Genomic DNA, 24774 nt, shown 5'->3' on the forward strand with positions numbered 1-24774 from the left:
TATTTCTGCAGACCGACTGTTTTACATTTAGCGAGTAATTTGATCAAATGCAAAAATTTTAATCTAACTTATTTATACATCTTGCTAAATATGAGTACTAGGGTGAATCAAATTTTATGCACTGATTTTGCTTAATAATTTTTGCTACCGGAACTGAATAAATGTATGCATATGTATATGCGAATGCGATAAGGCTTTGTGGCTCTCGCATAAAAAGCAAACGCTTAAGATTAGACTCAACTTTTCTTGTGATGAAGTGGAAATTGAGTCAGAGCTTAAGCTAATTGTTTGTGCAGAAGTCCATTGAAATTGTTATAAAAAAACTGGACTGTTCGATAGCGAGTATTATATTTACCGAATCCGATAAATTTATCGGAAAAACTTTTCTATGCTTAAATCGGGTAAAATTAATCGAAAATGTTACCAAAGAAAATTTCGATAAAGTCACTGCTTAATACATCTACAACAGTTAAGAAATCGATGTTAAGTATATCAAAGATATCCCAACATTAATCGATAAATATTGGTATAGAAAAGTTATAACTATATATCGATCTAATCAGCTATAAATATATCAAAAACGATTTTAATAAAAAAAGGTAAAATTCTCATCACGTTTGGGCGAAACTTTGGAATTTTATTTCCAAAATCCACAAAAAATTAAATAAATAATTCATGTTATCTCGAGACTTTTCTCATTAGTCTTAGAATTTTTAAATTGCGTTGATGTTTCAGAAGTTTTTTTGGGACTTACAAAATATTAGTATTTTTGGGATTATATTTTAAATTTTTTTTCACAATCTTGTGTTTTTAATATCTACCTTTTAAAATTTTATCAACCGGAATTGTTTGCGAAAAGTTTTGGAATATTTTGCGGAAAATTCTTTGGGATATTCTGGACATTTTTTTAGTATTCTTTTTGGGGCCTTTAGTGGAACTTTTTTGGGACATTTCTCAATTTTGTTTTTAGAATTTTATTTCTGTTTTTGCGAATTTTTGAAATTTTTCGTTTTACGATATTCTTCGTTTACTAATTCTTCGAAGCCACCGGAAATTTTTGAGGAGCTTTTTCAAGTTATTCGTTGTCTCTGCCGGATATTTTTCGAGACACTTTGGATTTTTTTCAGTAGCTTTGCGGCGTTTTTACGATTTCGGCAATCAGTCGGAATTTTTCTGGGAATCTTTTGTTTATAAGATCTTATGTATTTCCTTCGGATTCAACTGAAATTTTTTGGGGTCTTTTCGTGATTTTTTAAGATTTTAATTTTCAGCGTTAATGTTGAATTAATTTTCCGGAAATTTTTCAGAATTTTTGAGATTTAGTAAGATGTATTTCTTTTAATTCATTCCGGTAGTTTTAGAGTATTTTTGGGATCCTTCAGTAATTTTCTTGACTCCGTGTAATCTTTGCAAATTTTCGGGACTTTGACGAAATTTTCATAGTCTAAATAAATATTTTTTTTTTAATTGGTTAAACTTAAAATGCAACAGTGATGGACCTTTGGTAGTCAAAAATAATTCACGACAAAAGTTTACTAGAAAGTTATACTTTTTATTATAAAACTCATATTTGTTATGGGCTCTCAACGGATGGAACGCCATGAAACAACCCTTTTGTATTAAAAAGATGACTTTTTTTATAAACAAATGGTTAAAAAAAAATTTATTAAAAAAAATTATAAAAAAAATACTTAATAAAAATTTGTTTTTTAAATGATCAAAACAGTGTCCACTATTCAAATTTAAACTTTGATTTAAACTTAGTGTTAATTGAAAGCAGAAATCTTACGAAAATTCCATTTTAGGTTTTATAAAAATGCACATTTTTAAAAATCCAGTTTGTATACTACTTGGCATGAAGGGGTCATTCAAGTCTGCACAATTTTTCATAAATTTCATAAGTATTTTCACGTAAAATTTACAGAAAAATAAAATCAAAGTTCCACTGATTTATTTTCTCTTTTATGTATGCCCTTCATGCAGCTCTGAAGAAAAACGAAAAATTTATTAAAAATGCTATCAAATCTTCTTAAATCAGTTTACAACTCTTAAAAAAAATGCTCGTATATTTATTTCTCCAAGAACGTCTTACATTTCCTTAAAAAAAAAATATGAGACCTACCCTAATGCATGTTTTTGTGTATACATATTTATTAATAATAAGTGTGCAGCGGCTATGGTGATAATATGCGGTAATACGCTGAACACCTAAGAAAACAAGAAGAAAAATACTAAACAAAAGCACAGCTCACATCTTAAAAAGCGGTCGGTGTAAGTATGCGTTCTTTGTTTGTATTTTTTTTACAATTGCTGCCAGTACAAAGTGTGCGCTAAGAACCGGCGCTTGCCCTTTTGCTGATAATACCACACCCAGCTTGTGCTCTGAAGTGTGGGAATATAAGTTCATACGAATAAACTGCAACGATTGTATCCTGTAGGAAAGTCTTTCATAACGAAATAAATATCGGAATTATATAATTATTTGGTTTTAAAGTTATATAGATGTACATATGTAAATAAAGGTCTTAAACAATAAGCGCTCTCTTAAGTAGCCACTGTTAAAATCCGAATTACTTTAATCGACTTCTATTTCTGTGTCTTTGCTTGTTGCTAACGCATTTCTTTCTGGGTTATGGTGCCTTATAATACGTACATAAATGTGTATGTATGTATTGCGAGCTTTAGCGGAAGAAGAATTGTAAGCATGCCTCCGCAGCATTGGTTCCGCAAGTCAATGCCACTTTGAAACGATACAGAAATTAACCACTGATTGAAAAATCTTTTGAAGTTCACAGCAGGCAGTTGAATGTACTTGTGTGACTTGATTTTTTGGTGTGAAATTTTGCAAGAAAGAAATTCATTAGCAAAAGATTTCAAATCTCAAAACTCTTTATATTCGTGTATCATAAAAATATTTTACAAGTCAATGCTTTTTGACAGCAATTTCGTTATGCATTTTGGAGTCAATCAATCACACCTCAGAGAAAATCAGCAATTTGTACTTATTAGCAGTAATTAAGTAGAGTTGCATACCAAGGGGAATTAAAGCGTTAACATCGATTTTTTTTTTTAACTTCATACGCGTTTTAAAGCGCTAAATATTTTAAATATTGTTTATACATAGGTATGCATTATATGGACTAGATCTCCAAGCAAGTCAACATACAAATGGTCACCAACTACCGAAACTTCCCCTGATTAAGGGCCAGTTTCTCAATGTATAATTAACACTAAATACAGGTAAAACATCTTCGATAACGACCCAATAAACATTAGGCTTGGTTAATAATTCGAAAATGATTGGAAAACAAATCTTTTTTTTTTCAAGTTTCACCTTCGATAATGAATGTGAAATAGGTTAGTATTCGATTCGACAACTAGGGCATTTTAAAGCAAAACGGAACCGTCGTTATCTAATGTGTTTAGCCGTCAAAATGAATTCGAAATCCAGCACATTATCGGATTGGAATTTTAATGAGAGTGAGTGACTCTCTTATATCGCGCACTTTCTTCAAAGGTGTACTATGTAATTCAATATTTACCTCATCTTACCAATTTGACTAAGTTAAAATTTTCAAATAGGTGGCAACACGCTTCAAAAAAATGTTCGACACTAAACTTTCTTAAATCCCTTTAGTTAAACACCCGTATTGTAATATTTCATTTATTTTATAAACTTAAATGAATAAAATTTTTGAAACAGGTGGCATCCTCTTAGAAATATTTTCGGCACTTTGCTAAATCTCTTTAGTTTGATACACATGTTGCAATAAATAATTTATCTCTTAATTTTATTAAATTAAAATTTTCAAACAGGTGGCAACCTTCCACAAAAATGTTTTCGGCAGAAAACTTTCTTTTGGCAATCATATTTTTTTGCAATATTTAATTTATCCTATAAATTTACCTGAACTAAAATTTTCAAACAGGTGGCAACTCTAATTTTCTCTTGTATATTTTAAGTTAGACCTGAAACAATACATCTGCGAAACTGAGTTCAATTCCATTGATTAGTTTTTGAGTGATACGCGTGCAGACAGACAGACAAAAATTCTAAAAATGTTTGATTTGGCTTCTGTTGCTCTAAAAGGGTAGTCAACATATGTAGTCTAAACTACACTTTTATTCTCCGATCGTCCAATATCATTCAATGAATTTTTTCGACGATTTCTGGCGTGACGACCTTTTTCGGAGTCTCACTTATCTTCGTAAGAAAACAACAAAACTCGGGAAACTAATTTATAACCATCGAAAATGAAAATGTAGAATCACATATTATTTATCAAGCCTTTCCCTGATTTCGGTAATGAATTTAGTTGTAGAAAGCAGTAATGCAGTTGAATTTGCTGCGCGCCAAGTTCAAAAAGTCACTGATTTTTCAGATTGCCCTCGTACTAAAGTACATGCATATACGTATTTATACACATGTTTATACATACATATTTGTACACATAATCTAATCTTAAAAAAAATATATATGTATTTTCTTAAACCTATTACTCACTTGTACTTTGCCGACTCTGTAATCATCTGATCGTTTTCACGTGTCCAGTAATTCAATGAAGTGGGATTGGCTTCGATGAAACATTCTAAAGTAACATTGAAATACATGGGAATTCCAACTAGTTGATGGGGTATCCAAACCATTGGCGAAACTGTAAGAGTAAAATAGTGATGAACGTTAACAGTCAAAAATATTTCTAAGTAAATAGGAAAAATTCGCAGTTACTTCTAGATGAATATATGGAATGTAAGTATGTATTTCTTTATGATTGTAAATCGTAAGTTGATACAAAGCTAACGAGTCGGTAATACGGTGTTATCATGAAGCGATTTTACAGGCAATTTTATAGGGGATTAGTTGAACCAAAAATTGGCTGCCCCGAAAATTTCATTGGAGGCCGTTCACACCAGGCGACTGTTGCTTTCAACTAAAAATTGCCTCATGTGAACACCATATAAGACTGAGCTAAAATGATTGCCATCAGTATGGAATATCTCAGCAATTAAATATTTGCTTCAGTTTTTCTTTAAAGAGTGTAGTAGAAATCGCCGATTGAGTAGCTTAATTAAGAAAACCTTATACATATATGTATATACATATGTATGTATTATATAGCTTATAAATAAATAATTAAATTTTATTTAACTTACAATCAACGCTCACTTTAATGCGCTTCGAAACGCTGGGCGGCACACCATTAGTGGCAATACACAAATAAGCGCCCATATGTAGACGAGAAATACGCTCCAGCTCCAAGGCTTCACCGTCCACTTCAATAACTGAAAGTAAGTAAAGTGTGAATTAGTAAAATTAGAGTGCAATAAAAAAAAAAAAAAGGAAATGTATTGCAAGTGAAAATTTCCGGCAGAGATATTGCATTCCTGGGCATAGATTCAAATAAAAGTTAGTTGTTGATAAAGATAGCTTGTAGGTATGCGTACGTCTGAGCAGTTGTAGTATTGTGGCGAACACCGAGCGCATGATTAACAATTGCGGAAAATATTGCCATACTTATAGTAGGAATGTATGTAGATATGTATGTACCCGTGTGTGTGTGTGTGCGTGTGTGTGTGTAAAAGTTGTACGCTGCTCGTACTCAGAACTTTCACCGAACTAAAGTAAGTAGCATGTAAACCTGCCATAGCGGTGGCAAAAGTGATGTGCTCTATACAAATACCTATATTCATCTCGAACATCCTCTTTACATGAAATTTCGCACACTTACTTAATGCGTGCGTATGCAAGTTTTACAAAAGGCTATTGTGTGCACTTGAAAATTTTCATGCCATACAAGAATTGATGATGGCCAACGACGACGACGACGACGCCGCCGTCGACTGAAAGCCACAACAACTGACTTATGCTGGCAAATTTGTACATTGTTACAATTGTTGCCAGTGTTGCAAGTTGTTTTTCATCGAAAGTTGTGTGAAGTGGCATGCTGACAAAGTTCCGATTGCAATTGTTGCCGATGCTACTATGACAGCAAGGCTTTAGAATTGCAAAGTTTAGCACATTGCAGCTTTTTGTTCGTACACACATGGACAGTAAAAGTATGTAGGCATGTACGCTTGTGTATGTGTACCTGCTTGTAGGCATGTAACTTAAAGGTATTGCAGTTTGCTTATTAGTTTTTAATGGAATGTAAACAAAGCAGTTGGCTATTATGGTTGAGAAAGCCTTCGAGCATAAACATACAAGAAATTCAGGCGCCTACTCTGAGTTGGTTAAGAAAGTGGAGTTGAGTTATGCACTTTCCAGTGCTTCAAGAGGTAGTGGAAATTCGAGGCAATGTTTTCATTCAAAAGTGGGCTATGCCATTCATAAGTTAATTTACTGCCTTTATGAATATTAAGCTTCTTTTTGGTTACCTATAAACTGCACATATTTTTTGGTAATTTAAAATCTGGACATATTTTTTAACTCGAAATTTATCTTTTTCTTTAAATGCTGTACATGCAATTTTGGCAATTTTAAAACTAAACATGAATTTGTTTAAAAAACTATGCGTGAATTTAGAAAAACTAAAATTTTATGGCGAGATTTTGATTGAACAAAAATTTATCTGAAAAAATTGTTTTTATTTAAAAAGCTGGAAATGAAATATTGGTATTTTCAAAATGGAAATAAATTTTGGTCGATTAAAAACAAGAAAAAAATATTTAAAAATTTATGATCAGTTTTGAATTGGACAAAAATTGATCTGCAAAAATTTATTAAAAGAATGTAATCGTAAGAAACAACTAAGCCTGAGTTTCGAAAAACTAAAATTTTTTTTTTAGAGTTTACGGGGTATGCATAGCTCAGTGGTTAACGCTTCTGACTTTGCACATCGATGACGCGGGTTCGATCCCTGCTGAAGTCTAAAAAAAAAGAGGTCTGATGAAGAGATGTGATGAACTCCGAAATAGCTGCTATAACTTTTACCGCTTCGTTTTTCCATTTTTACGAATAAATATAATCGTGGTATAAAATATTATTAAAATATATTAAAAATAAAATGTTAATAAGCCACAATAAAATAGACAAATAAAAATTTATGCCAAACTTTTAAATGAGCACAAATTGATCTCCAAAAATTGTGTTTCTTAAGAAAAAAATAGGTAATTTTCAAACTGGACATAAATTTTGATACTTTAAAAACCAGAAATAAATTTTTAAAAATGCGCACAAAGCTTTGAATTGATCAAAAATTTATCTGCAAACATTTTTTTATCAAAAGGACGGACAGGTTAGTAGACATGAATTTGTTGAAAAAAACTATGTCTGCATTTTGAAAGCTAAACATTTATGTTCCGCTTTTAATTGAACAAAAATTGATCTGATGTATTAAGGATGATGGAAAATCGTCCACAATACATCATACTCCTACCCTGTCGGAAACACAAACAACAAAAAAGAAAAATTTATCTCCAAAAATTTGTTTAATTAAAAAAACTGGATATGAAATTTTGGTAATTTTTAAAACTGGATATATAGATTTTTGTACCTTAAAACCAAGCCATAAAAAGTTAAATATTTATGGCAACTTTGGATTTGAACAAAAATGTATCTGCCAAACATGAATTCGTTGAAAAAAACTATGCCTGTATTTGAAAAACTTAACATTTATGTCCAGGTTTTGATTGAACAAAAATTGATCTCCAAAAGTTTTTTTTTTTTTTTGTTAAACAGATATACATGAAATTTTCATAATTTTCGATGTGGACAAAAATTTGATAAGTTAAAATAAAGAAATAAATTTATTGAATTTATGGCAGGCTTTGTATTGAACAAAAATTTATCTTAAAATATTTTTTTATCAGAAGAATGGACATAAATTTGTTAATTTAATAATAATTAGAAAAATTTTCGTTTTTGAGATTTCTTAAAAAACTGCCTGAAATTTTGAAAAACCAAATACTTATGGCCGGTTTTTGAATGCGCAAAACAAAAAATTGGACCTAGTTTTTAAGTAGGTAGCTAAAAATTAATGTAAAGCTGTTAAATTACCAAAGTAGCAAATATTATATAATAAAATATGATATCCATCGTTCACTTTTAAACGTTTCTTTAAAGTTATTAATTGAAAAAAAGGTCGTGAGTTTAAAACAATTTGTATTAAATTTTGATATGAACAAAAATCTGCCCAGTTTTTTAATGAAGAAAAGTTTGCGTCCAGTTCTTAGATAACCAAAACTGTGTGTTTTTTATATGAACAAATATGTATGTCCTGTTTTTTTTTTTTTAGGAAGATTAAAGTCTAGGATTCAAATAAAAAACAAAAATATGTATAGTTTTTAAATAACGCAAAAGTTATGTCTAGGTTTAATATAAACGAAAATCGTGACAATTTTTTAAATGCACCAAAATTGATGACCACTTTTGAATAATTTAAAAGTTATATGCAGTTACTACTTTTAAGCGTTCAGCTAGTAGTCTACGTTTGATTCTTTTTTATATGTTATATGTAGTTCGAAAATCCCTCATTTTTGTAAAAAAAAAAATCTTGTCGCAAAGCAAAAAACCAAAACATTCGCAAACATTTTAATTTTCCGACTTCCAAGTGGCAATGGAATCTGAACTCAAACCAATCAAAACAATTTAATTGCCACCAAAAGTCACAGTGCAGAGCATTTTTGTGGTTCTCTTCGCCCTCCACCTCCTCTTCTTTCTTGCCTTCCCCCTCTTCCTTTCTTAGCCTACACACACAGCCTTTACTATTCTTTGAAGATCGCTTAACAATACAACAACGAACGACAAGCTACAGCTAACCACAACCCTAGCAATAAAAAGTCACAGCAAATGGCCATAGCAATGGCAATAAAATTGTCATGAAGTCAAATAGCAAATTGCAGAAGGAAAAATGCAAAAAAAGGAGCAGTAAAATGATGCCAATTTTTAAGTGCCCTGACAATTACTATCTACTACATTCCTTGGCTACTATCAAATTTGCTTGTAAGTATGCAGTATTTATTCGTACACTACTACTTACCTTCGTACGTTTTGTTGATCACAATTTTATTGCCGTCATCTCGTTTCCATCTAATTGATGGCTCTGGGCTACCTTTCGCCTTGCAACGCAGCGTCACATTGTCACCTTCGCGCACAATGACGTCGCTGGAGGTGAGGGCGTCGTCGATGTTGGGCGGAACTGGAAGCAGAAAATGGGAGACAGGGACAGAATGAGAGAAAATATGTCTGTACATATGTAAATAAAAAATTTGTAGTTAATAAAACTTTAAAGAATGAAGAACATTTGGTTTTAACAAAATTTTTTAATTGCGGAAATTGATGATTTTCGTATCCGTAATTAAGATTTCCACACCAATGAATGTCCTTTAGCTACATACTAGGTAGCTTTCTTAACACTAGAAACTGGTTTTATTTTTAATTTTTTATTTTTTTTTAATTTTTGAAGTTTAATTTTAAAGTAAAACTAGGTTTCAGCAAAAACATGCTCCTTTAAAATTTTTTAGCTGTGGCCACAAAATCAAAAATCAGATTATATTTTCAAGTAAAAACTAAATTTATCTTCTATTTTTTTCTGTATATTTTTGAAATCTGTATTAAGTTTACTTTTTGTTTTTTTCTCGACATGAATGACTCATAGACAAATTATTGCACGTCAAAGCTTAAGAAAAATTAACTCCCCTAAAACCTCCGGCCAGCGAAAAACATCCTTTAAAAATATTCGCTTATTTTTTGTTTACACTAAAAGTTGGATTATGATCAGAATGTGGTGGAAAGGCAACGCAATTATGCTAAGCTCATAAAAAATATGAAAACCACGGCGAACAAGCAAGGACATAATGCTAGACCCGAAAAAGTAATGCAGCTTCAATAAAAAAAAAATAAAAAAACAAAATGTTTTAAAAGAACAAAAATTTACGACAGATTATAATATGAGAGGATTCCAAAAAGGAAATAAAAAAAAATTAAAAAAACAAGAGCCAACGAAGCACGAAAAAATTTTGCGCAGACTTGCCGCAAATAACTTCATATTTTTTCCGCCCTTTCAGTCCACACACCACAGCCCAACATTTCGCCAAAAATGTGTATGAACATTTTCCTATTCCCCAACTTCGCGCTGCAAGCGCAATTTCCATATCTCAACAAAGCTTTGACTTTCTTTCTAAACTTCTTTAGAGTTGAGTGCTGACCTTTCTTTCTGACATTCCTGCATACATATTTAAATACTTCCATAGAAATTTTTGCGTATTTTTTCTGGCTGCAACTCAGACTTTAACAACAATTGAAAATATCATGAAAATTTCCTTTGTAGACATAATTTCCATAGCTGGACGTCGTATTCATTCTTTTACTTTTATTTGCTTATTTCCGTTTTACGATTTTTTTTTATTTGTTTTTTTTTCGCCGTCTTGTCTCCTTGTGCCTTTTGGCAGCGCGCTATGGTAAATTCAGCGAGGCACGTCTGATGAGCTGCGTCCAAGTAGAAATTTTGGAATTTCACAAATATTTTCATGATTCTTTGCTGCGCTTTTGGCAGTGCTTTGTTAGTCGCCACCAAGTGGGTACTAACGATTTCACGGAGTATTTTATGCGTTGAATATGCTTTATGCACTTGTTGATGCGATTTCTTGAAGCACTCATAATATTAAAGTTTTAGTATTTAGTAGAGTGCTTGCCGCGTTTTGCTTTCATTCTGATGCTTTTGCAATCGATTAGAATAATAGTAGTGCAAAATGAAATTTGTTTTTTCATATTTGTGTCACTTTTATTTGATGAATATTTGTGCACTAATGGAATAGGTCACAGATTTTTTTATCTCAAAAACTCAGTTGATTTTTCATTAGGACATTTTTCTATTAGAAACTTAGAAATCTATATATTAATACGCTAACATAAATTTTGTCTCCGTTGTTTGAGAATAAAAACAAAAACAAAGATGCCTAGAGGTACAGGCAAAAACGAAGATCAAAGTAAATTTAAACACTTTAAGGTAAAGGTGAAGAGGAATATGCAAAAATAAAGATAAATATTAAGAAAAGGATGAGGATGAAGATCGATATTGTTATCGATATAAAACTCGATATTTTTATCGATATAGTAATCGATATTGCTATCGATAAAATAATCGATATTGTTATCGATACTGTTATTGATTAAATAACCGCTATTTCAATCGATATAATAATCAATATAATAATCGATATTGTTATCGATACAATAATGGATATTGTTATCGGCATAATAATCGATTAAATAATTGATTTTGTTATCGATTTAGTCATTTATATTGTTAACGATATGTACAACAATCGATACTGAAGATTGTTGTATTTATCGATGAATTAATCGATTTTACAATCGTTGTATTTTTCTATCTCTATGGATATTGTTATCGGTATTTTTATCGACACAGTTATCAACAGGATTATCGATATACTAATCGGAACATGGAATGTGATCACATTACATGGCAACACATCACACGATATTACATCACATAATATGATATCACATCACTTGATATCACGTGACATGACATTATATGATATTACATCACATTATATGGCATGACTTCACATGACTTGACATCACATCATCTGACATCGTATGACATGACATGGCATTACATGATATGACATCATATGGTATGACATCAGAGGATATGACAACACATGACATGACATCCTATCACATCACATAAAATCACGCCACGTCTTATCACATCATCGCACCTCATCTCATCTACGTGAATAGAAAAGGAAAAGGATATAAGCAAAGATGTGAAAGATAAAAGCAAAGATGAAGACCAAGGTAAAGTTACCGATTTCAAAACCAAAAACACCGTTGGAAAGGTAATTTTCTGTAGATAAGGAGAGTTTTTATAGTTTCGAAATTGGTTGAAAATCGTCTTTTAAAAATTTTCATATTTGTGTATGGTTGTTTTTGCAACCTGTACAATTTAAGCTGTTTCGCATTTTGTTTTACTTCGTATTTGAAATTAAACTTTGAAATAAAGATAAATATGAAGATGAAGAAACAAGTGATAACGATGAAGACACAAAAAGGCAAAAGTGAAGATAAAGACGAAAATTGAGATAAAGGCGAAAATTGAGACAATGAGAAATACATGAGAATTAGGTTAACAGAGTTGAAATTTTCCGATAGGAATCGAAATAAAATCAGCCATAAAGGTTACTGAAATTTATCGAATCATCGAAGTTTATTATCGCAACGTATCGAATTATTCCAACTGATCAATGTTTACTGAGTTGTCGAAATTTATAGACACAGAAACTTAGTTGTCCAAATTTACGGATAGTTATCCAGCTATAAAAACGCGTGGGAGTAAAGAAATTTGTCAAGTTAAAGAAATGTATCAAGTTATCGATATTTATTGAATTATCATTATTTATAGACTTAACGAAATTTATCGAGATGTCGTAATGCATGGAGTTCTTTCAACTTACAGAGTTATCGATAATTATTGATCTACTGAAATTGGTTGGTTCAATGAATCGAAGTTTATGGAATTTTCAAAATATACCGATTTATCGAAATTTCAAGGTTATATAAGCTTATCGACATATCACTGCTTATCGAATTTAATCGCCTCAACAAAGTGGAACGAGTTATCAAAATGTTTAGATAGTTTTCGAAAAATGTGAAATTTATAAAGGCATCCAAAGTTTTTACTTTTTTGAGTTATCGAAATTTATCGAGCCATCGAGTTTTACAGTTATCGAAATTGGTCGAGTTAACGAATTTTGTTGAGTTATCGAATTTTAGTGTTCTTAAAATTCATCGAACTTTCGATATGTATCAAATCATTGAAATTTATCGATAAACTTAAATGTATCGGGTCAATTCGAAGTCCTGCCGAAGTCCTCCAAAGACCTTCTCGGATAAGAATAATTGCTACGTGTTAAGTTAGTAAACCTCTCCAAGGCTTCTAAAACTAGAAAAACTGTAGAATTTCGACAGTAACTGGCACTCTAGTATCTATTATTTTTCAAACCATCTGCAAGGAACCAGCTTAATTCGTATATGGATTTAAAGCGCCAGTTTTCAGAGAAAAATTAACAAAATAAAAGTAAGTGCGCCTGAGCCACACTGGAGAAGTGAAACTCACGCTACATATCTAGTTTGTCTCATAACCAATATACATATATACTACCTACATATGTACATATGTATGCATTTTATTGGTTCAAAATTGCAAATAAAATGACAACCTAGTTAATATAATCATCGATAAAAGTATGAATAACATAATCGATAACAGGCAACATCTAAAAAATACCAATACAAAAAATCTATAAAAATATCGATAACAAAATGGAAAAATATCGATAACAAAATCGATTAAAGGTCGATAAATAAAATGATTAAAATGTCGATAACAAAATCTATTATAATATATACAAAAATAGTATCGTTAAATATGATCATAAATATATCAATAACAATATCGTTTTTCGTATCGATAAAAATATCATTTATTACTTCGATAACAATATCGATATATATATATCGATATCAAAATTGATTATTATGTCGATAACAATATCGATATGTATATCGAAAACAATATCGATAAATATAACGAAAACTCCGAAATGGTCTCGAAAATCCGAAATAGTCCCGAGAATCCCGAAATAGTCTTGAAAATCTTGTTTCAGTCCCGAGAATCCCGAAAATCTCTTTATCCTTATATTACTTATTCTTATATTTTTCTTCGTATTTGTCTTTATTTTTAGCTTTACGTTTATTATTTTCTTCATCCTCTTCAATTTTTCCCTTATATAAGTAAATAGGCATATTTTATTTCATTTATGAATATCGATTACAAAGGTAGGTGGCAAAGCCCACATTACGATATGAAGTCACACCGCGTGGGTGCCTAAAGGACAACGTCCGGTCAATACATCTCTAAGAATCGAAAGTTGGCGAGGCTCCCTTCACCGCCCGCGGTCGACAACCGGCCAAAAGGACCTTGCAACTATGCATGTCGAGGGTTTCATCCAGCGCCCGCTGAGCCGACTATGATCCCATCTGTTCAGGAGCAGACCGCAGGTTGCCAACGGAACTCTTGTGCCTCCCTCACAATCAGCAGTTTCATTTAAAAGTTAAAGCCATTGTAATTGTTTACCTGTAATGTATACATACGTTGGTAGACTAGTGGAATTGTACTATGTCCTTCTACGTATTAGAGTCAAAACATTTCAGCTGTAACTTCGAATAATAGAAAATTTACATGCAAGCCAGAAACTATTACATAAATATATGTATGTATGCATGGGTATTCACCATGAATGTCTGCAAGTGCTGGAGACTTTCAATTTCCAGTTTTTCATCCGCAATGTCGTTGTGTTGGAGTGAGTAGTGCCAGTAACAGGCTATCAAATTGAAATCGACAATCGACCATCAACATGCCACAAAAGCAACAATAGCAACAAAGGCAAAACAAAATAATTTAAATGCCGGTAACTGAAGTCGGCTTTGCTTGTACATATACATATGTATGTATATATATACATACATATGTTAGATACCTACGTTGGCGGCAAAATAAATATGGACGCGACATTTTAACAAGTTTTGGCTATTTTCCGTTTGTTTACTTAATGTTTATTTAATTATAAAAGTATAGCTCAGTATCTAATAAAAACCATGTAAGTCCGAATATCAAACTTTGTACAAAATTCAGAAAATTCGAATTAGGAATTTCTCGAAAAAAAATTGTATGTACAGTTATGTAGCCGCAAAAATTGTATTATAAATTGCAAGTTTTAAATTGCTAACGTTGTGACGCTTCTTCTTCCATATAAAAAAATTATCGAACATCCCTTGTATGGAAAAAGACGCCATCGGCTTTAAAGCTGCATACCAACATTTTTTCTAAAAATTCTGTTTAAAAATTTGAAGTTTTGATGAAATTTGCCAAATTTTCCTATTTCTTGTGCAAGATTTGAAGTTCGGAATTGCATCTTTTTCTAAGATAACGGCTTAGTACTTGATAAAAAATTAAATAAACAAAAACAAAATTGCCCAAACTAGTTCAAATAACGCATACCTATTTATTTTCCCGCCACTGCACATATTTCCATATCCAAGTATTGTAGGTATCTCACACATACTTTTACATTTTATCCATTTGTTTGTTTTTGTGCTTCCTTGTAAGCACCCAGTAGTAAAAATTATCAACTCATAAAAATATTAATTTAATTTAATTTAATTTAATTAACTATGACCAAACCCACTAAAAGAGAGTTTTAAAGTCATGCAAAAATTATGCAGTCGTAATTGGCATTTTATTCACTACATTTCTTCTACACCTCACGGATGCTTTTTCGAATTCAGGATAAATAAAATGAAGATCAAAATTTTATGTAGTCACTTTGACTACAGCAGAATTTGTAAACAAGTAACAACATATGTAATATTAAAGATTAAAGAATATGTAATATTAAAGAAAGTTTATTTATTTACATGTAAGAAATTAAAAAAAAAAAATCTCCTTAATTTTTTCTTATAGACATTTTGTGTCCAAAAGTAGCTAGTTGCAAAGTAATTGACACCTAAACCAGTGGTATTCTGGACTGACTTCTTTTTTGGCCATCACCCTACAAAAGGAGTTATGTAGATTTTGGTCTTTCGAAAGACTAATTGAAAGATCTGCTAACGAAGAGGTTTTAGCGTTATGCTGCTCGCCGTTTAGCAATGATTATTTTTTTTTTTATTAAATCAAATAAAGAAATTATACATATTTTTCGTTTTGAAATTATAAAAAGTAATAAGTAAGATAAAAAAATAAAAAAAACAAGAAAAAAATAAATCAAGGAAAATAAATAAAAATATTTTTAAAAATTAAATGAAGTTAATTTTATATTTTATTTTTTTTTTAACAATAAAATAGAAAAATGAAACTAGAGGAAGAAAAAATTAAATCAAAAAAGAAGAAAACAGTACTTAATCAAAAATTAAAAAAAACTTAAATAAAAAAATAAACAAATAAGGTTAAATAAAATGAAGTAAGATCCTAAAAATAAAATTAAATAAAACAAATGTATTTTTCTTTTTAAAACAATAATATATAAAGAGTAAAAGAAAATAAAATTAACAAAAGAAAAGTTAATCAAAATAAAAAAATAAATAAAATTTTCCTTATTATTCTTCCTATTATTCTTCTTAAAACAAAAACATCTAAATATTAATTTGTCAATGCTATTGTGGTTTATTAACATTTTATTTTTAATATTTTTTATTGAGCTTTGTACCACGATTGCTTTATTAGGAAAAATTTAAAAAGCAACAAAGTCTAAGCGGTAGAAGTTATAGCAGCTATTTCGGAGATCACCACATCTCCTCATCAGACTTCTTTTTTCTAGACTTCAGCAGGGATCGAACCTGCGTAATCGATGTTTAAAGTCAGAAGCGTTAACCACTGAGCTATATACATCCCGTAAACTCTTGTTGCTAATTAATTTTCCTTATTCAACCAACTACTATCAAGTGCAGCTGATTTGCCGCTATTTAAATTAGGAAAGAAAAAGTTACATAAAATAAGTTCCCAAAAATTTAAATGAAATTAAAAAAATATATCCTTTCTAAACGTTACCCCCACTGCCTATTTTTTCTTTTAACTTAAAACTTTTTTAAAAATATGTAAAATTCATTAAAAGAAAGCTTTCCAATACCGAGTGGGAAAATAACGTGAGTGTCAATTACAAGGTCATCTCGAGGTCAACATGTTTTTTTTTTTTAACTTGTACCCCCTTCTTTTATGTCGAATTCAGAAAGAACGTAAAATTCTACGTTTGACCGACAGGGTCTTATAAAGCGTCAATATTCCTATTCATCACCTAAGTAGTTGGGTAAATTTGGCAGGGAGTAACGTTCAGAAAGAATACCCCATATATTTTTTTTTAAACAATAAAATCTAAAAATTAAAGAAAATTTAATTAAAAAGAAAAAAAATCTGCTGGCCGACTACTCGAATTCGTATCTCTCGGCCATTTGCACACCCGACTGTTGCAGCAACGTGAGCTTCAGCGACGTGAGCTTTCTCTCAAGATAAGTTTTAACCACGAGTGGCGCACGAGAAAGCTCTTTGTCTAAGACTTTAGTTATTCTAGCAAAACTATCTTATTCGAACTATATTGCCATCTGCCTTTCTTTCATTTGTCTTACGAAAGACTTTTTACTATCTTAGCCACAATCGTCCTGCAGTTTATTTTAAGCTAACGTCATTTCCTGCTGGGCATAAAGGTTTTTGCGTACGTATGTATGTATGTGTTTACGGCTAAAAAGTTTTCCCAAACGAGAAATCTAAAATTTTTAACCAAATCGAACTTCGTTTTCACACTTTGGTTTTGCATTTGAAATGGCAGCAAATCTGGCGAAATGCAAATCGCTGCCATTCAATGGACCAATACCATACATACAATGCCAAATGGACGCAATACGCATAAACATGCTAAGTGGTAAATACACACAGACAACCCACCACAAACACTCAAACCCACAAAACACCCCAAAGGTACTCAATTGAAATTGAATTTTGCAAATGCATTGAATTCAAATAGATATGCCTCTCTCAGTACTCCTTTGGGGAAGCAAAGAATGGCGCCTGTGAAGTGCGGCCGGACGGCGGGGTGGAAGTGAGTGGTTGGTGTTAGCCATTTTGTGCAAGCAATTCTCCTATCAATGCCACGTTTTTATTTTTTTGTTTTTTTTTTTGTTCTTCTTCTGCACCAACTTTTGCTATCTTGCAGCACTCTCAGTGCCTGCCATTCCAACAGACTGACAGCCATGACAATATTTTCTTTTGTGCTACTGATTTTTACTCAATATTCCCATTGTAATCAAAAGTTATCGGCATTGCTGTTTCGTTAACCAGCTTTACCGCTATTCCACACATTTACGCCTAGGTCTGCAATGTGTTGAGCAAAAGTACCCAATTTAGTTAGTGGTAGGCACCCTCGTAATACTAAAATTGTTGGCAACTGCTTGCATTTACTGCACTCCGGCGCACTGTGTGTGCAGTGACCGTGAGCTCTGTTATTATTATTTTTATGCTGATCTTTATTGTTTTTACAATGATATTGTATCTATATGAGAATGCGTGTGTGTGTGTGTGTGTGTTTTCTATGATTTTGTATCTGCACTGGCATGGCACGTTTTATTAGAAACCATAAGAAGTGTTCAATGTAGTCCCTAGTAGCCACATGCTGTGCTTAGAAAATGTTTTATTTCGCACGTTTCAATGAGCACATGAGTATGCTCACAGAAGTAAATACTCATTTATATGTGGCTGTCCTTCGCTTTCATATGATCGCCAGGAGTAAATTATACTTTTATTTTTCATTGGTAGCATAATTTAGATCCTATCAAATAAGGAGCACAAGCCTGTCACTCACTTCCCAAAAGTTAACACTAAGGGAACACTTCTTTGAAGAAGCGTATTCCAGATGGGCAGTGTGGTCTGAATGGTATAAAAGAAGATCAAGAGAATTTCTCACTCTCAATAGAGGAGAAATGACAACGGCCAGTTATGCAGACCGCCTCGGGTTCCGTCACAATGACTTCTGTAGCAGCTGCTACGCCGAAGAAGAACTCAATCAGGCATTTCCTCAGCGATTGTCCTGCACTTTTCAGGGAAAGACAGAAACTCATAGGTATAGGATTTTTGGAAAGATCTGGCATTTCATGTGTCCTGGTTTGTGTTTAGCGATCACTGAGCTGGCCGAGGCTCATTCTGCCAATACTGGTATATAGCTAAGAATACCCTCACTCTCTGTTTTCATCAATGGACTGACTCCAGGATGCCTTTTTTTGCTAACCAAAAAATAAAGTTAGTTTTAAAGTAGTTAAGGTGATACCTAGCTATTTCATTTCGTAAGAAACGACAGACTTTTCACTAAACGAGTGCACGAACTACCGTAATCTACGGGTTTTTCAGGGACGTTCCATTAAAGATGAGCTCCTATATAGCAAACTAAGACTCCTAGGTAAGGCTGGGTTGGGAAGGCGTATAAGGAGAGTTTCGTGTTTTCACTCGGATACATACTTAGTGGTTCCTTGTGAGTGACTTCAGTCAAATTCAGTTTACTGGGGTTCCTTTAGAATTAGCAAGAAATAATGGATTAGTTGGCATTAACGGGCTGAACCATTGGCAATGCCAAATTAAAAGGGTTACCCCCGCAATCTCTCTCAAACTATTGAACAAGCTTGAAAAATAGTGTATCGCTATGCTCATTTAATATAGCTTAGGTTTAAATGTATTGAAAACTCAACGAAAGTAGCAGAAACTAATTAAGATGACAGGGTGAAATCTACTCTTTTCTTTTCTGCAAATAGTTCAAAATTGCGAAAATTTTCGTACTAATGATGCCATTGGCTAAATTTCCTGTGAAGCGAAGAGTAATGATGCTAAGATTCATATAAAGCTTGATTATGCCTTAGTTAATTTATTTTCCAAATTCTTTCTATAAAACATTAATGTCGAGTAGCAAGGAGTTTCGTTAAATTATTTTTATGCTCAAAATAGAAGTAACTGAAAAATTAAATATGAAGATTCCCGAAAACTCACGAAATAAATAGAGAACTCGAAGAATACCGAAAGGTCCACAAGAAATTCCGATCAAGACATCGAAAACATGAAGCATTTTATATTTCAATCGGTGCCTAAAAAATACTAGCTATTTTCTGCTAAAAAATAACTGACAAACTTTGTTTTTTATTTGTTGCGATAAAACATAACAAAACAAAGAATAGTCCATAATTCTTGTTCAGAATAATAAAATTAATAAAGTTTTCTTAGGTTGCTAACGCTCAACATTTCAATACTGTTGGGTAGGTAGGAAGGTGTGGCTGCCACTGCTACGTAGGGACAAGGCCAAGAGTTGAAGAGCAGCTATGAGTTTTCACTCCCCTTACTGAACAATTTTGAATTCTTGACAAAACACGTCAGGCACCTAGGGTTTAAAGCTCCCAATTTGTCAATGTCACTAAAGAAAGGAGACCGCAGCAAACGTAATCTGCTCCTCGATAATACCGAACAGTTACAGGGAAGGCGAAGAACTGTCTCCCACTCCTCCGAGCCGTTTTATGTGTTTACCTACATATGTATAAGGCAGTGGCCTGTTAGAGTACCAAGGGCCAAGGGCATACCAATACGTTCTTTGCCCAGAAGAATACTACAGTATTCTGCTAAGCCATCTTTTGCAGAGACAGACGGCAGTCCAGCACAATTTTTGGTTTGGTTATGATGGAACTCACAGCTTTAACTGCTGAGTGGCTGTCACTTAAGATGAAAACCTCGTTACCATTTAAATTATAGCTGTGATCTAAGCCAGGAAGGCCCTACAGTAGCCCGGTAATCGAAATGAACGGCTTAGGGAAGAGTTGCGAGAGAAAATAGCCCCCCCCCCCCCCCCACTCCCCCGTTCATTTTTGAACCAGCTATGAAATTTATTATACTACCGGGTGGAGTAGAGAATGGGTAGCATTCCTCTCTGCTTGAGATTTTCATCTTCAAACTTATTTCCGATTCAATACTGTTAACAATAACGATACATTTGTCGATAATGTTATCGATTTATTTATCGAAATACATTTATTGCTGTATTGTTATACATATAGGAATATTGGCAGCGATATGGTTTGATATATCGATGTCGAAGAAAATATCGATAACAATATCAACTAACTAATAGAATTGTTTGCAAAATTTTATCGATTTTACAAGTTTTTATTTTGTTTCACCTGTGTGCTATCAAATCTTGCAATAAATTTTTAACAAATTTCAGCTCAGAACCTGATTACAATGCAGTGCAGAATTAATCCGACAGGTGGCGCAGGTGTAAAGATATTTGAAAACCCCGTACTTATGGTCCGATATGGTTCATATTTGGAAGGTTTATTACTTACGTGAAAATTAATTACTCCAAGTAAAAATTTGCCCGATAGGTGGCGTAAGAGTTTGAAAAATCTGCATTTATGGTCCGATTTGTTTCATATTTAAAACGTATATTACTTAAATGTGCATTTAGATGATGCGGGGGTGGATTCTTTTTTTTTTCTAATCACTAATAAAAGTTTGTCTTTAAAATATTTTTCTTTTAAATTACCTGTCTAAGTTACTTTCCCAATCAGTTTCATATTTAAGGCGAGTGAGTGGTTAGTGTTAAACTCGCTCCCATTCTCTGTAACAAAAAGTCACACGAAACCATTATATTAAAGTTCAATATACATTTTTTTCCAGGTCAACTACTTCTTTATTACCCCATTGATGGCGCAAAAATTGGTCAGCATATTGAAATGCTTCCGTGTCTTAATCGCTAGCCTTAATCTACGAGTATTATTTGCAACCGAACGCGCCAAACAAAAGAGTGTGTAGGTATGTATCTGCAAAGGATGAGCAATAATAGATTATTACAAAAGCGCTTAAACAGCAGTAAAAATATGCGCAACATACTTACACCGGAAAAAATTAAGTAGCAATAAAGATGGAAAGCACAAAACATAAATGCAAGTAGGTAGACACTGAAGATAAGGGCAACATCAAATCCTAGAAATGTAGCGTAGAATGAAGGTGATTCTACTCCATAATGGGTCAAATAAATTACGAATTGGAGACTTGGCGGCGACGCTGCTGGTGGCGACCAAACGACTAATGCAGCACCAATTAGTATGACAAAGAATTTTCCAAGTGATGTGGAAGATGGGACAAGAAACCAAAAAAGCAAATATGTATAAAAAAATTAAAAAAAAAAAACACATCGCATAAGAAGTGGAAAATTAAATGAAGGCAGTGTTTTCGTTTTTTTTTTTTTTTGATTTTCTTTTTGTGTTTACTTGTGAAACTATGGCAAATGAGCTTTTGGCGAGCCATGTAATAATTTTTTGCTGTCCATCTGCTGCGACATTTGTGCTCATCATTATTAATACACATGCTGCATAGTCGCAAACACACACACTTGCAAGCGGACAGAAGTAGAGCCAAGGGACGCGCCAAAATAAAGTTTTACTCGTCTTATGTGGCTTAAGTTAGGCACTTCCTATGTCCTCTTACGCTTTGGTTTTTTTTCTTTGCTGCTTCTTGCAACAGCTCAACTCTTCGTCCGGGTAACTTGCCAACTTGAGCGTATTATAACGACTGACTTTACTGTTAATTTCCGGCATTTGTGCGCTTCCGCCTGGACTTTGCTCTGGTAATTTTGTGCTACTACAGCTGCTGGATGGCCAACAGAGAACTTAACGCCTTGCATTACAATGTGGCTCACATTGAATAAGGAAGTAACCCACACATATGTATGTATGTATGTGCATTAGGGCGGGTCAATTTTTATGTGAAATTTTTTCGACTATGCGCGTATAGCATAGAAGAATTCTACGTGTTATTCTAAGAAAATTTGGCGAAGAAGCCATGGGTCTGAAATCAATTTGGAGTTTGCGAAATTGGCAAAATAGGTTTCTTAGCATTTTGCTGTAGTGGCGTAAAGCAAAGCTTATATTTTGTATAAAAATATACTAAAAAACGTTTTTGTTATGAAGAATCCATTTCTGGACTTGTTTTTTTCTTAAAAATTACACCAAGGGCACACAAGTGAAAATACTTAAATTTTTTTCGAAACATATTTTCGCAATTTGGCAAAATTCAAATTGATTTTCGATCCATGGTTTCTTCGGAAAATTTGCTAAGAATTACAACTAGAATCCTCGTGTGCTATACTCGCATATAAAAAAAAAAAAAAAAATGACCCGCCCTAATGTACATATATAAGTCCGTATGTATATGTGTGTGTACAGCATACTTGGCGCAATTTTTGTCCTTTTCTTGCTAGTTCTTTATGTGCTAGTGTTTAAATTGCTGACGTTTGTCCGGTCCATCGCCAACACGCTAATGACATGTCGCTAGGCATGCCGCACCCGCTCGTCCCTCACAGCAATGCATTAAACGCTCTTATGCGATTTGCTGCCGTGGCCTACTTGGTCATGTTAGTTTAACATATTATTTGATTCATTTTTTATTCGCCTTTTTTTTTAGTCATCAACGGTGCCTTCTTGTGCAAACACTGCTTTTATTGATATTGACCAGCTGGCGTCTAGTTTTATAAATTATTTTTACTGCTATTTTTATATAGAAAATTGTGACTTCTGACCGCCATGATTGCCGTCCACACATACGCAGTAGCGTAGCTATGCTGGCCTATTTAAATGCATGCCACAAAAGTTCTCGCAAAGTTTCACACACACACAATTTAATTAAGGATATTTCAAACACACCTCGCACGCTGATGCTGGTCGTCTTGAGTGTGTCCTTGGCTATCGACAGTTGTGTCTAACTATTTCTTGATGCGCCCGAGTAGCCTGAGGTCTTTACGTTTATGTATGTGGCTGTGTGTTTGCAAAATCCTCAGTTTTGATGAGTTTAATAAGAGATGAGCTTGACAAATGACAATGATCCAACAGCTTGAAGATAATATAAATAGTTTTTGAGTTTGGATTTAATTTTTTAATTTTATTAAGGGCAAACTTTTTTGGGAGTTTGGAGAGAATGTTGTCTGCACAGCTTCGAAAGTAAAAAGATTAAACATTTTGTTAAGGGACTGAATGTCATTTTACTTTATTATAATTGAACGATTTTGCAACATAATTCAAATCCATAACTATCGATTCCATCATAATGTTCGATTTTTTGTCAGTATATGTACGATACCGCTATAGATAAGATTAGGTTAGGTTATCCTGTCTGATTTTAAGAGGTCTCACATAGACGAATAATGTCCGTAGCGTTGTTAGCCCTCTCATTACCTTGCTCACCCTTATGGCCTGGGACCCGATCTAGCGACAGACATTGCAATAGAGGACCTATGAATTTCTGGGTCGGTGCAGATTAGTGCAGCCCCTACTCCTTCGTCCAGTTTAGAACCGTCTGTGTAGATGTGCGTTGCATTCAATTTCAACTCCACGCGCTTACGTCAACCGTCAGCCTCCCTGCGCGGTTAAGGACGACGCTATACTCCTGTGATAGTAGGTACTTAATCCAAACTTTCCCGTGGCGTAAAGACTTGCGGCAATTGTAAACGCTATGTTCTAGCCTACCACGCCCGCTGCTAGCATGTTTAAGGTTACGTGGGAGCCAGTAACCACTATCCAGACTTTTAAAATACGTCTTCTTTTTCTGTGCTGTCTACCATATCTATACATGTATAGAATAGTATTGGCGGTGAATATATAATGTGAAAGAGCGGGTGGACGCCCCCAAGTGCAGCCCAACATCTTCTTACATGTACACAGTGCCGCCGAAGCCTTCCTTACCCGCTCGTCCAAAACAAATTTATATGCAAATTTGTTATCTACTACGACTTAGAGATACTTCTGTTTGGTTTTGGTTGAAGAGTGGTCTCCCCATATTAGATTTATTCCAAGCTGTTATCTTGTATTTTCTAGTGAATAGTACTAAGTCAGTATTCTCTGCGATAATGCTCAGTCCCACTGCTGTGGCGCAATCACTAATAGCTTTCAGCGCTTGGTTCACTAGTGAGTTAAGAGTCATTAGATATTTTCCGCTTATGATAACTGAAACGTCACAAAGCTATTATTGTGGTTGCTACTCCGTTTATGCTGGTCAGTAATTTATTAACTGCCAACATCCATAGCAGTGGTGATAACACCCCACCCTGTGGTGTGCCTCTATGCATGTATCGCTTAACCTCGTCGAAGGCCCATTGCGCCGAGATCTTTTTAGAGCCTAGCATGTTGCCTATGCTAGCCCAAAGAACACGATGTACCCCTCCCTACACAGTCAGGTC

General features: G+C 33.3%; 1 protein-coding gene across 1 annotated transcript in view; it reads right to left on the reverse strand.

The window, feature by feature from the left end:
• The window catches only part of LOC118736419 (lachesin), a 144533-nt gene that overhangs the window by 29480 nt on the left and 90279 nt on the right, over positions 1-24774 (reverse strand). Inside the window, exons 4-6 of the mRNA XM_036466513.1 lie at positions 8979-9137; positions 5155-5283; positions 4505-4655 (exon numbers count right to left, since the gene is read on the reverse strand). Coding sequence (XP_036322406.1) covers positions 4505-4655; positions 5155-5283; positions 8979-9137 — 439 coding nt within the window. The remainder of the gene's footprint in view (positions 1-4504; positions 4656-5154; positions 5284-8978; positions 9138-24774) is intronic.

The sequence above is a fragment of the Rhagoletis pomonella genome, unplaced genomic scaffold (genome assembly GCF_013731165.1).
Source record: "Rhagoletis pomonella isolate Grant_MI unplaced genomic scaffold, Rhpom_1.0 Rhpom_scaffold_00003, whole genome shotgun sequence".
In the NCBI taxonomy this organism is placed as follows: Eukaryota; Metazoa; Arthropoda; class Insecta; order Diptera; family Tephritidae; genus Rhagoletis; species Rhagoletis pomonella.